Source organism: Colius striatus, chromosome 4 (genome assembly GCF_028858725.1).
Source record: "Colius striatus isolate bColStr4 chromosome 4, bColStr4.1.hap1, whole genome shotgun sequence".
NCBI classification, from domain to species: Eukaryota; Metazoa; Chordata; class Aves; order Coliiformes; family Coliidae; genus Colius; species Colius striatus.
The window spans coordinates 85,465,773-85,480,058 of record NC_084762.1 but is presented as its reverse complement, the minus strand read 5'-3'; the positions used below and the strand labels follow the sequence as shown (position 1 = coordinate 85,480,058).

Below are 14,286 nucleotides of genomic sequence, written 5' to 3'. Positions count from 1 at the left end.
AATTGTGAGTCTTAAGCTGCTGCTGCTTTGTTGGAGGCTGTTAAACTGCCTCAGTTTGCTCAACAAAGAGGTGTGGATGTTGGGTGGTTACATGCCTTATAGGATGAATTGCAAAAGGGAAAACAGCTCTTTGGATATGTGAGGTACAATGGAAGCTAAAAGTATTGTAGCAACCATACTTCAGTATCCAGGTTGGAGTTTTTATACCCTTTTGTCTTATAAATAAACTTCTGTCTTGATTGTAGCAACTAGAGCAAATCAAACAGATTACTATTTTCTGATGCTGACCTTTGCCCACTGAAAGTGTCAGATCTTACAACCCACTCAAGAGGCAATAATTAAATTTCCAGTCCATAACAGCAAGTGTCACACTATGAAGAAGTCCAGAGCTCATGAGCCAGAAACGATCAACCCCCTTAATAGCCCAGTAACACAGGAAGGAAAACTAAAAGAAATGAAAGAAAAGAAAGGAAAATGAGCACTACTCTGCAAAACGGGAACACAGGAGGAAAGATCACTAAAAAATCTCAATCATCTGTCAACAAGTTCCAACCCATTGGAAAAATCTGATTGACACATATTTCTTTAAAGCATCTTTAAATCAGTGGGTTTTGCATGAGAATCTGGTATCTCTTCGTGTTTAATCAAGATGCAGAAGAAATGATTTGGACAGAGGAGGAGCAGTATACTGTACTCACCACTTCAAATGAGTCAGCAAGGCTACTGAAATTGGGATTTTTCTTGTAGCTTTGGATAACAGATGATTTCACTCCTTTCCCTGCACATTCAATGAGAACCTGGGGGCGATCTACAGAGAGGAGCTGGACTTTCTTCAGCTCTCGAACACCCCAGAATAGGACCTATGGTGGGCAGAGAGAGACATCGGCATCCTGCAGAGACTCCTCAGTCTGGGGGAAGCCACTTCTGGGATCCTATCACTTTGTATCTCTTTTGGAATTAAGGACTACCAGAAAAAGACAACTTAAATGTGATATCCAATAACCATCAGGATTAATGTCGGAAGTTAAAGCAATTGATAACATCCAACTGTTTTTAAGGACTTATTGCCAACAACAAACAATAATAATCAAGTTTACAAAAGTTCTTTTCAGCAGAGGAAGTGGATTATTCATCCAAACAGCAGGGACTTGGTTTGTTTAAAGTGTCAGAGCTTTTAAAGGAGAAAAGAAATCCTGTACAAACAAAGGTGATTAACAGAGGTTTGCCAGCTTAGCTAAACCTCACTCTGCAGTTGATGCCAGGAGGTCTCCAAGCAGCTTTTCTGCAAAGGTCCATGCTTTTGGTCTGGAGGGGAAGAAGGAGACTCAGTCTGTAAAATAGGGGTCTGCAGTAATAACAAGACTCCATACAGGACACATTGAGGAGCCCTGAAGGAGAGAGCTGGAGCAGTAAGAGATCGTTATGTTATGGTTGGTAAGAGAAGTTGTTAAGTCTCACGAACCTAAAATGAAGACTGGAACCAAAAGGTAGAATGAAGAGCTTTGTGGACAATTTGAACTGGATATTTGTATGAGTTGGAGAGTGGCAAGGATGTGGGGATTGGTGAATCCCTGCTCTGTTACCAGAGGTTCACAGTTACAATTAAGTCATACTTCTGTAGTTCCAATGGCTCCATGGCTTTTCCTACCAACGTGAGATATAGTTTATATCTTAACAAAAATAGTTGGTTTATATTCATTCTGTGTTATTATCTTGCTGGATACACTCCAGAGTTCATATTTTACTATATATACATGTAGTACAAATATAAACCTGTTCTTACAACAATTTAACTCTCTGGATCTGGATGCAATTTTTCTGATTTTAAGGTGCCTGAGGTATCAGACTGAGAAGTGGAGTTGTCCTGGGCTCCTTCCAGAACAAAAGGAGACAGAGATACACTTCCAAAACGTAATTTACTTTCTGTAACATCTGAATCACTCTGGAATATGGCTGCTCTGCTCAGCACTCCAAACTAAAAGCCTACAGTTAGGATACTTCCAAGGTAGGTGCCTTACAGCTACTTGAGATGAATATCACAGCAGTATAAAATAAAAAATGCAGAAGTAGCACAAAGCAATCACATAGCAAGGGCAGGGGGAAGGTGTTTATAGCAAAATACTTAGATGAACACCTAAGTTTAAGGATGTTTAAGTTGTCCCTTTAGCAGAGTAGCTCATGGTCATATTTACCACGTACACAATTGTTCTCTCCTTTTCAGCAGCTCAATTTCTTGATCTTTGAAGCCAAAGCTAAAACTGCTTCTGGAAGAGTATTTATGAGGAAAGGCTACCAGGTAACACAAGCAGGGACTGACTTGGCACAGTAACATGGACAAATAAGCAGGTAGTGTGAAGGCTGAAGGATGACTGACTGAGAGTGGGGAGGCTGGGTAACGTCCAGGCATCACACTGACGTGAAAAGCCACCACAAGTCCCCGCTTTCTAACACAAGACTTTGGAACCAAATGGTGCAAGAGGGGTGCAAACTTTTGTATATGGGCAGGAGACATTGCTTGGCCAGAGTTTGGGACCCAGAAAAAGCCTGGGAGGTGAGTGACGTTGAACTTCAGCTCCATTGAGCTCAGCTGCAAGAATAAGCTCTCCATATGCAGCCACTTCACTGGGCAACACAGAGCAAAGGTCCATTAGCCACACTCTGCCACAGGAGCAGTACCTTCCCAGGTCAGGACTGAGACATAGCCCTTGCTGGCCTCAGGTAGAAGGACTGTCTTGCATGCCAAGCCTTGGACAATCCATTTGATCTGAGCTTACCACATTTACTTTGGGATCCATGTGCTTTTTTGTATGTGATTCTATTGATCAGAATATTTAAATCATCATCCTTTACAGTTACAGTTCAAAAAGAGAATAAAAGGAGCTGAGATTTGGAAATGGAAATATTGTCAGTAACTCACCTCTACTCTGTACTTGCTTAAAACAGGTCGGATGTTAGCTGGAACTGGGTAAATCTGCCCAACATCTGGTGGATCCATTGGAGGAAGTCTCTCTGGATCTGACTCAGGAATCTGGAAAATTAAGCAGTCATAACTTAGGCTGGAAGAAGAAAACCAGTAGCAGAAGTATCTGTGATGCAATTTTACAAGACATGTTGCAGAGCTGACAGGTTGTGCTATGAGAGGAATGTGACCTGGATTACTATCTGTCCTGCTGTGAGGTTAAAACCTTTGGCAGGAAGTGTATTCAATAGATGGGCTTTATGCACCTTTCTGTGCATTTTTTCTGGAAAAAAACCCCACCCAAATAAAAGGATCCTTTGTCCTAGCAGGACATAGTCTGCCCTAAAGACATGCATGTACTGAAGCATCCTAATTCTATTTACTAAAAATAGAAATCATGGTAATTCTATTTAACAAAAATCCTGAGCAAAAGTGCTTAGAAGATTTTCACAGGATCTGTCTCTAGTTTAAAAAGGCTGGTGAACAGACAGCATACATCAGTTAAACCATACACTTGCCAGACAGATGTAATGCTCTTCAGCCACTATGGAACAGTGGTCCTGCTTTATTGCACATTGTCTCCATTTGAGAACTTGCAGATTGCACCTCCAGCATGAGAGCTGGATCTTCTCTGTGCAACTGCTAAAATCTTGCAGCAGTTCCTTGTAAGGTATTGCATATATGTTCAGAAGCTTATCTGGACATACACAGCTGCCCTGAGTCAGGTGGGTAAGATGAGAACATGCTCCACCACGTCTCCGAGGCTTGACCATCTCTTTGCCTCTTGCTGTGGTGCAGGCTCTGCTGCCTGTTTGCTTCACCTTCTGTGAGAAAGCTCTCTGGCTTCATTTTGCATTCCTTCCTAATTTTTAACAGTGTATTTATGACCTTCTCAGTCCCTGCAGGGGAGATCCAATGTCTGACCTGATTTAGCAAATTTCTACGTAGAACAGTTGAATCCAGCATTTGATGATCAGTCCTAGCAGAAACTCAGGTTGTGATCACAGAGAGCAGCAGGAATGCAGGTTTCACAGGTAAGTTAACCTATGGACAACGTTCTCCTCAGCTTTCACATGAAGTATGGTACCTAAAGAGTACTGTACATAAAGCTTCTGGTAAAGAGATGCACAGCTTCTGATACACAGCTTCTGGAGAGCTTCAGCTTTTCTAAGAGTGTCTCTTCAGCTTTCCTAAGCTAGTTTGTCATTATTCCATCCTCACACAGAGCATTATCAAAAATCCTCTGGGGTTGGAAGGAGCCAGCAGCACATCAGCTCTGGAAATGCTGTGGAGCCTGGCAGATATTCATATATATCTTTTCCTGAAAATTTCTTTAATGTCCTTATAGCCATTAGCTGCCATGTGAGATGCTCTAGAGTGTTGTCACTGAGCCAAATAATACAGAGTGTGAAAATAAGGACTGCAGGGCCTTTAGTTACAGTTCTTGTCAACTCTCTGGAGAAACCTTAGATGTATATTTGGGTATATCCCAGAAGCAATGCTGCTTCCCTTGTCCCAGAAGATAACAAAACAAAATACAATGCTCTCTTTGTTCACCAAAGAGTGGATAGCAATAAAGAAATGGGAAATTATAGCTAAGGTACTAGATTCTGTCCCTAGGTACCCACCATAACAAGGAAATGATCTACATGGTGCCATATTTCAGATGTTCACTGAGAACATAATTATTAGCCCATCATGCTTAAAAACCAGTTTTATCTTGGGAATATCTGTAAAATGTGCATGGAATTCCACGTTTTACCCACTTCAGATTTCAGAATAAACCACTGTAGGTTTTCAGCAGAGAGAAAAGCTTCCTCTAACTGGTGGCTCTGCAAATTTCACTGAAATTCCCTGACATCCCAGGCACAATACACCTCAGTCATACATCTGCTGGGGCTGGTCCCAGATGGAAGCCAAATTTGTCTTTTGTCTCAAAGCTGGAAACCAGAGAAATGTTTCTCTTAACATGTTAGAGGTATCTGAAAACTCAGCCTCCCTAATCCAATCCTTATTATTCACTACTTCCTTTCCTAAGGATGAAATTGAGAGCTTTGAGGTTGTCAAAGTCAGGGCCATGTGCTATCCCAAAGAATAGGTCATTGTAATGGAGATGGGGTTCTGCAGTTGTTTCTCAAGGCAGAGCCCAGTTTAGAGCAGGGCAAGTGATGGGCAAATGAGGCTCAGAGCATGCAAGGGGCTGGCAGTGGTGCATGCATGGACAGTGGCCCCTGATACAGATTATGTGGGAACTATGATGTCCAACAGCAGAATGATCCTGCTCCAGTTGCAATTCCCATTAATATGAGAAGGTGATGGGCATTGGTATCATGGCCGCTTTTGTGCACCCAAGCTGTAAAAGTGTAGTGGTCAAGAAAATCTACTTTACCTCCAGAAGCTCAAATGTAGCAAGAAGGTCTCCTCCTGAAAGATTTCCACAATACACTGGGTGGTAAGAAAGTTTAGGTGGTTCATAGTTTTTGTCAGCAAGTCTCACCACAGGGGCAGCCACTGTAGATCCAATATATTCTGCCTTACCCTAAATTAAGAACACAGGTGTTAAATGCCTTTGAATTTCACAGCTGTCACAGGAGACAAAATTATGCAGTTTAGTATGTGTGAAAAAAAACCTACAAAAAAACCACCCCTTTGGATCAAGATCTCCTTGGGGAAAAAAAACAAGGCCAAAAAAAGTAGCTTTGCAAAGAGTTAAAGTGAGTCTCTGGGCTGTTTTTAGATGTTAAACTGCAAACCAGTGTAACACTGAGCTCCATTCAGCAAGGTCATTCATTTAATGCCTATTCAGTGACACAGCTTTGATTTCACGTTGGCAGTAAGATGCAAGAGCCCATGTTTTTACTAAGAAGGATTTTGAGTTTACCACTGCATCATCATCATACAGCTCGATGACGATCTCTGGTGGGAACTGAGCGATCTCCTCTCTGTCACCATGAAGCACAATGCTGTTGAAGAGCAGCATCTGGTTCCAGGTGGGGGATAGCGTCTGAGAAATGATCTAATGAAAAAAGAGGAAATGTTTCATGAGCTATGAACTGGTTGTTTGGGAGTCTTCCAGCAGGATGTGCTGATTTGCTGGTGATGTCCCTTCCCGTGGCCTGAACAATCATTTGTCTGAGACACCACACTTTCATCAGCAATTCCCAGCCAGAAGCACATGATTGTTTCACCTTGAGGCCAGTATAACTTCTCAGTTTCCCTGTTTGCCTCACAGATCCCTCACAAGCATAGCAATGCGTGACCATTGGCTCAGTATTAAATTTAGAGGAAAGCTGTTGGATTAGGAAAGAAGGTGCATGTACAATGCTATTAAAGCAAAGCCTTTGCCCAAAATGGATGCAAACTTTCACTTCTCCAGGGTACATTTTTTCAATCCTGTTTTTACTTCAGTGTAATGACACATAACACTTTATGGGGATAAGAATGGATATTTGAATTCATCACTCATAATAAATGAGTAGGTTTTAACTTGTTGTAATTTGGCTTACATGGTTGTTTATGATATTTCATCACAGTCAATGTTTTAACTGTCTTGGCAGGAAATACATTTAACAAAGATAACATTTAAAGAGGAAAAATCTGCCAACTGCAAATGACTCATAACCTGTTATCATTCTTTCAAATGGAAAGAAGGCTCTTGAATACAGTTTATTGGCACTTGGCTGACAGTCTTCTAAAAACATGTAAGTTATTGGCTATAATATTTTATTCAGGCAGCAAATAAACTTAACACTCCTGAGCCTGTAAGATCCTATTTTTTCTGTGCCAAATGCTACTTCCCTGAATCTGGTACATCTAAACACAGACTTCATTGGCTTCATTCACCTACTTCTATTAGAAACTAAAAACACATTGTAGGAAAAAATCAATTCATATCTTTGAAGCTAAGGCAGCACAAACAGGCACAAGTCGTAGAGCAGATGACAACTTCTGCTTCTTGCTCCTTTTGACATGTATTACAGGACTTGCTTTGTGAGGCATCGGAGGGATTTTAGAAGTAACTAAATCGAAAAGTCTTTTGTGGAGTTTTTTTGAGCGAGAGTCTGGATGGGGAAGTTAAATGCTTTTTCTGAAGCAAGACCATATTTGACAAAGCAAATTCTGCTTGTGACAGGGGTTTAAGAACTTCTGGCCCCATTTTAGTTCCAGGTGGTTAAACTCCATTTAAACTCCAAAGTAGGGCTGGGGATCTCTGAAAGTCAGTCTTATTCTATGAGGGACCATCGTCCTGATCATTCACCAAGGCTATACTTCAACTCTTCTTGCTAGAGCTCTGCAGGTGTTCTTCCTTCTCTCTAGGGCTTCCATCAAATGTCACAGAAGACCATTTTCCCCCCTGGAAATGCCTCAGGGAGATGTAAGACGATTCCCTACGGTCACATTATTGCAGCACTTCAGTGGTGCAGAAAGTCTCACAGCTCTTTCTTTTCAGCTCATTTCAACTTTGCCAGTGTAATACCATCAGTGTGCTTTACTGAATTCCATCACAAAGAGCTGGATTGCATTTGCAGAAAAGCTGTATAAAGTTCTTCACTTCTCATTCAATCATTGCATGCATAGACTATAGGAAAAGAGAACCACGTGTGTTCATCTGCATATCTAGCTTTGACATCAGCCCAAACATAAAACATATAGGAAACAGAGAGAAACGTAATTCACTTGCTACAAAGTCCAGTAGCCCCAGAGAATTTGACATCTGAGCTAAAATAAACTAGGATTACTGCACTTCATGTTAGAGCACTGGGTTATTCCTAAACTTTTGCCTTGCTTGTAGCAGACTGTCAGGAGTTGACCTTCAACAGCAGGTATCTAACTTTTCCCTCTAGGTACCTCCTTTTAAAACCAAGATTTTTCCTTTTCATGGCTTAATTGGGAAAACCAAACCAAAACAAAACAAAAAATAGTTTCATTTACTGAAAAAGACTTTGGAACTTACCTTTGTGGTCTGGCAGCGTGAGGTGAAACTAACTTTTGCAAAAGGGTCAGAAAGCCCAGTGCTGTCAGCTGCAATGAGCCCTCTCGCCTGATACATATGGGCTCTCAGCTGGAAGAGATGTGGGGCTATAACATTGCAAAGAAAATAGTAACATCAGCTTCATGGAAATGATGCAGTATATAGGTAGGAAGGGAGGATTCATCATCTGCTGTCCAACCAGGATCTGACAAGGAGAACTGTTGCTAGCACCGTCTCACTAAAGAATCACCTGAGACACTCAGAAGCTGTGTAAAGCTTCTGTATTCACTTAAAATCAGTGTCTCATGTAAGTCTCTACTGCAAGGCTGTTAACTGCCAGTTTTTATCTTCCATCATTGCTTTAACTACTAGGTGTTCAACACAGTAACTTCATCAGGAGAACTGAAAGATGCTTTCTCGTTACAAGGAGACAGACTCATGGGACAGGGAACAGAAATTGCAAGGGAACAGATCCTTTCTTTCCCTGACATCTGCAAAGTGTCAATGGCAGGACCGATGACTTTGTAATGAAATCAGCCTTTTCTGATGAAAAGATAGTAAACCATGATCATCTTAGGATAGTTATTTTAAAGAGAAGTTGTGCCATCCTCCAAATTAGAGCTTTTGGGGTCATGTCTCTTAATTGCTAATATGAAGAAGAAACAGTGCCTTACTTTTATACAGCAGGCAGGCAGGTGAGGGCACAACACTGTGCCCTGAGTTGGTGTTAGATGATAGTTCAGTCTCATATCCTACAGGCAAATTCTCCATGGTGCTGTGGGCACAGCTGGCAGGTCCAAGCCATAGGTAGATGTCCACTTTTGCCTGCACAGTCCAGCCCAGAGGGCGCTTGCCTGGTAACTGAAGAAAAAATCCACTCATCACCAACAAGCTCAAGAAAGAGACATGGCTGAGTGTTGAGTCCTACCAAGCCAGGGTAGAATAAAGGAGCATTCACTGAGTTGACATACTGATAAATGACATTTCTCCACAGTGAATGCCCCTGAGACTTACTTAGGACAAGGAGCTTCTGTGATTCTTAGAGAAGAAATGAGTAGTTTGCTCAGTTGAAAGTCTATTTAAATGGCATATTGCCTAACATGCAGAGGTTTGTACAGGCTACTTAATAGTTCCAAGTGTATCAGTGCTAGCTGATGCCCTACTTTTCCCAGACTTCAACCCACTTTCCATTTCATGAAGTTTTGCTGGTCTCCAATGGTTAGTCCCATGTATTGCTAAAAAATATTACTCTATTGGGCAGATCTGAAAATATATTCCAGTATCAAACATTACTAGTTTTGACAAACAATCCTAGTATTTATCCCCTTTTGCATTTCAACTAGCTCTGCTAAGCTGAGTTCCTAAGGTAATTCTTGATATTGAAGAGGCTGGAGAGTTAAGGAAGGCTTTTTTATTTTGTTCATGCATGCTAACAAGTACCTGTTGCAACTATCAGGAGCTTAGATATTCTGTCTGGTCTTTAGCTGTGCTTCCAGCAGCTCCAAGTGAAAAACCACTAAAAAGTCATTAAATGAAGCTACTATTATCTTGTGTTTCCGAGCTTTTCCTGATGGCCGTAGTAACAATTACACAGCATAATACTCGACTGCTGGGTCTTACCAGTCACGCTGCCTTTGTAGGAGTATATCCACTAAGACTTCCTTTCAAGATGAATAATCTCATAACAATATTTTGGACATACCAAACAATATTGTGCAAACCTAGGCACATTTTAGATAGCAAGCATGAATAATTGCTGTATTACCTCTGCATATCTAGGTTTCCCTGTTATCTGAGTTTCTGCATGCTGATCTCTTACCAGTCTCCTCCCAAACTTTCCTGTGTTGCATTCTGATGTCTTTGCCAGCAAAGAGTCCATACCTCTTCTATTTGTTTATGTATACAGTTATAGATAAATAATGCTATATACTTGACACAACAAGTAGTGAGAGAATTAATTGCTCATACACCAAAAGCCTGGCAATTATACAGTGCTTAAAGAAGGACAAGCATAAACATAAGAAGCAAAAATTAATAGATGGCACATTTAAACATGTACAGGTTTTTAGTATGTTACAAAGATGAGCCTGTAAAATACAACTCCTGGAAGAAATGTGAATATTAGATGCTCCCCAGGCATTACCCACTGGCAGAGTGCCCCAGACTTACTTTCAGGAAATGGGTTTTAATCTTCCCACAGTCCTTGCCTCTCTGCTCTTTTGCTGGGGAATAGAGTATGTTTTTTGCTGAGACTCTTGCATATGCAACTCTCTTGTTATTGCTGAGCATCCAGATGAAAACATCAGGCACTGTATTCTGTGGCTGTTAAATGATGAGGAATATTGAATTGAAATGGAATTCTTTCTATGAGCCATCACTATCATTTTTTTGTTAAAACACCCTCTAGAAAGAACTGATTCCCTCATTGCTCCTGTGGAGTGGCACCTGGGCTCAAAGAGGCTGTCACTTCATGATTTGTAGTCCAAACTTCCACTCCTAAGTACATCTTAAGGTAAAGAGCTTTTTAGAGTAACCAAGGAGCACCCATTGTATAACTAACTTCAGGAGAAACTACAATTAAAAATCTGGGTAAGACTCTGTCTCAGGAAGGAACTTACACACAGACCACAGCAGCTGAAAGTACCTACCATAGAAATATCATCAATTTCATCTATACCAGAAACCACAAAGGACCTGGGCCAAATTCTGCTTGTGAGGATGCTCCGTGGTGTCACCTCACACTGTTCAAAATAGCATTTCTCCAAGCAAAGCCTGACTGCAATTCAAAGCCAAGACAAGCCCAGGGGCTATTCCCAGCAGGCACTGTGAGCAAGGTCACTCTATTTCGGGAAGGAAGATAATTTGGGCACAGGCTGCAAACCATACCAGGCTGTGCCACTTGCTCTCTGAGCCATGGAATAGTCATGGCCCTATTCAGTTTGCTAGCACAGACAGCTCTCAGAGGGACAGGACTTCTCTTGCTTGATCAAATAGGTCTGTTTTTCTGTTATTCTCAGCCTAAATAGCATGTCTAAGCAGCATTTGCACAGTGAAGTATAGTACAGAGATCACCAAGTTCATATCAGTCCAAATCATTACAGGCATAGGAGGAAAGATATGAATTCAGATCAGAAAGCAGGCTGTCTCCAAACCATCTGGGCATAAATGGGATGACCTTATTAAATTAAATAAAACAAAACCAAAACCAAACAAAAACCCCCAAACTCTTTGTACTCCATCCTCTCCATATCACATAGCTTGATGTTTCCTACCCCAATCTGTCAGTAGCTCCATTTAATGCAAAGCAGAATTGGGTCCAGATATCCAAAGAAGAACTCTTTGGATAACCAGGCCAGGAGCTCTTATTCACATGGGATTATGAAAATCAAACTCAAGGCCTGGATTTTAAATGTATCTGAATTTCTGTCTGGATTACCTCATCAACCAAGAATCGAATTTTATCTATAAACCTCTGAGTCTCACGCATCATTTCATCCAGTGGCATCTTCTTTTTCTGCTGATGAACAATTCCCTTGGCATCACTGGACATTGCTTCCTGCAGTCGTGAAAGACAATATATATATTTTTTACACATTACCAAGTAGTTTGAACTGGATACAGAGGAGAAAACAGTCTGATTCATGTTAAAAAGAGAAGGTGGGGACACTTGGTTCAAGGTAACTATCACCTTTTTTATCACAACAGGAAGTGATCAACCCTTCAGAGCTGAATGATATAAAATATGGATTTCCCCCCACCTTTTCTCTTTCTTTGTTTGTGTACTACACATATGAAAGTCCTAAGAGACACGTGATTACTATCTAGAATAATCAGGCCTCACTCCTGACAGAAGCCACAACCAAATGCTGTGCTAGAAACACTGAATAAAGCTAATAAAGATTTAGATGACCTCCACCCAGTTTGGTTTCTTCTCACTGGTTCCCTGGAGAAGATGTCTAGGTCCAGGAATATCAAATGCCTGACTTTATTAGTCTTGAAGTTCAGGCTCACCACAGTATTTAAAGGACTAATAGCATCATTAATTTGGTGTTTTTTCACTGAACTCAGCATCACTACACGTTAAGATGCATGGAAAAGAAAAATCATCTCATTATTATAAAGTTTTATTTGCATTTAAAAACAATGTGCTAGCAATTATTTTTGTGTATCTTTCAACTCTTTATTAAGCACAGCAGTGTTTATTTTAAAAATACTCTTGGATATTATATTCATATTCATTACAAAGCATTCCAGTATGGTGAAATCAAATAGAAATTAAAATGTGTACAACCAGCTTTCATTAAACATCATTACACCAGTGCTTAAAGGAGAAAAGCACACATACCAGCTCTTGCTTGAACAGTGTGAGCCTCTTTTGGTCTAAAGCAGTGTAGTGCAACCCTTTGGGCTTCTTTTCAGCAGTGGCAACAAAGGCTCTAGGACACAAGAATATAACAGAATCTTTAAATGTGATAGTTTTTCAGAGTGAGTTGCTAAAATACATTGGAATTAAATGTTCTCTGTCTGCTGTGCACAAACCAGAAGGCAAAGATGTCGAAATTCTCTAAAATAAATACTGAGCACCTACAAGGTTCAAAGAATAGAGTCCAAAGCCTCTGCACCACATTTCACAGCAACATCGTTAATATCTAGAAATTATTGTTTATATTTGCTTTGAGCCCAATAATGTCATCTGACACATCTTACTCCACTGGGTGATTCAGCCTAGCACTTGGAATCATTTGTTTTTATTTTAACAATCTTGAATCTTGTTTTTTCAGAGTGTGTCTATCACACATTTGATTAATTCCTACTTATCCCAAATATGTTCTGTTCTTAGAGTCCAGTAGTCCACTGTCAATAATGAACATTGAAAATAAGAATAAAACATTTTCTCTGTTTAAATAGAAACAGTAATTTTGGAAGCCCTTGGCTTTTACAGCAAAATAATTAACATTCATATCAGTAAGTTTCTTGTGCTATTCTTTATTATCATTAGTTTTGTTGTCTAGCCTAGAATTTGTAGCCACCATATTAAGCTGGTTTTCTGTATGCCTCTAGTAATTAAAGTTACCTGCTTTGATTGATAAAATCATTTAGGGTAGTCTTCATTTTCTCTTCAGATGCAATCTCTGAAACCTTGATCAAGTCCTTTACTTGCTCTAATGATTCTTCCTACAAAAAACATGTGAAAAATGTGTTATGTAAAGAAGAGCTCTCTGTCATTCTTCCAGTGTTCTAACACCATTTTTCACTGCAAGAATGAGGGAAGTGACTCTGTAACCTGACAGAACGGGACTTTTGATATATTACTATGTCTGAAGTGCACAGAGAGAAGGCTCTGGCAGCATGATTTATTCTGACCTAACACCATTCTCTCCAAATACTAGTCCAAGCTACGACTACTTGGAGCAGCTTTGTTTTCTCATTTCCTTGTTGAAAGATCAGTCAAGTCAATGGGAAACATTCTCCACTAAGTAGGAGGAAAATATATAACTCTCCTCTGCTCTATTTCCAGTCCTACTGCTTAGATTTAGCAAGTTGCTGGAGTTCACTTCTTAAACTTTAGTGGGCACTTGAATCCACATGCAAAGTCTACCACAAGACCTCCTGTTATTGAGAAACTGAGCCTACTCTTACAAAAATAAATGGCTCCATTTCCAGTGAGGCCAGTAAGTGAGTGTTCAGGTACACTGACAAACATATGTCTCCACATATATAATCAGATGTTTAACTTTCAAATACCTGCGTTTGATATGTTGGCCTATAAGCTACAGTCTTTTCATAACATAACCTCAAATGAGTATGACATCAGTGCTGTTGCTCATAAGGTATAAAGGATAAATGAGAGATGAATCAGACTCTTAATCTCACAGCCCCAAATGGAAATATTCAACATCAGAAATCATATTAAAAAAAAGAAACTTAGTGCTTTCTTGAGACTACTGATAGTCAACTTTAATTAAGGGTAGAAGGAAACTTTGTTATGGGAAAACACTATGATTAGAGCATGACAGTCACTGCCTGTAAGATGATATGCCATTTTAATTCTATCAATGTTTTCAGGAAAACTAAAACCAAAAAGAGTTCTTCAAATAGTAACCAACACAAACACAGGTTAAACCATGTTGTCTGAGCAAGACATAAGAGGAAGAACCATAGCAGACAGATTTACTCTATATCTCATATTTCACACAGGATAAAATGCTCATTACACAGAATAAAATGCTTCTGAGAAGACAGTCCTACTGTAAAAAAAAAGAAAGTGGACAGGAAGACTTAACTAGCTCTAACAGAACAAAGCAATTCAGGGGACAAAAAAGAAGGGCTGAGATCATCTACTCTTTCACAAAAT

The 14,286-nt window shown here is 40.1% G+C and overlaps 1 protein-coding gene across 1 annotated transcript in view; it reads right to left on the bottom strand.

The window, feature by feature from the left end:
- FER1L6 (fer-1 like family member 6) overlaps positions 1-14,286 on the bottom strand; it is a 90,324-nt gene that overhangs the window by 28,985 nt on the left and 47,053 nt on the right. Inside the window, exons 15-24 of the mRNA XM_061995726.1 lie at positions 13,006-13,106; positions 12,277-12,367; positions 11,368-11,487; positions 10,101-10,253; positions 8,606-8,792; positions 7,914-8,038; positions 5,841-5,975; positions 5,349-5,498; positions 2,918-3,028; positions 699-860 (exon numbers count right to left, since the gene is read on the bottom strand). Coding sequence (XP_061851710.1) covers positions 699-860; positions 2,918-3,028; positions 5,349-5,498; positions 5,841-5,975; positions 7,914-8,038; positions 8,606-8,792; positions 10,101-10,253; positions 11,368-11,487; positions 12,277-12,367; positions 13,006-13,106 — 1,335 coding nt within the window. The remainder of the gene's footprint in view (positions 1-698; positions 861-2,917; positions 3,029-5,348; positions 5,499-5,840; positions 5,976-7,913; positions 8,039-8,605; positions 8,793-10,100; positions 10,254-11,367; positions 11,488-12,276; positions 12,368-13,005; positions 13,107-14,286) is intronic.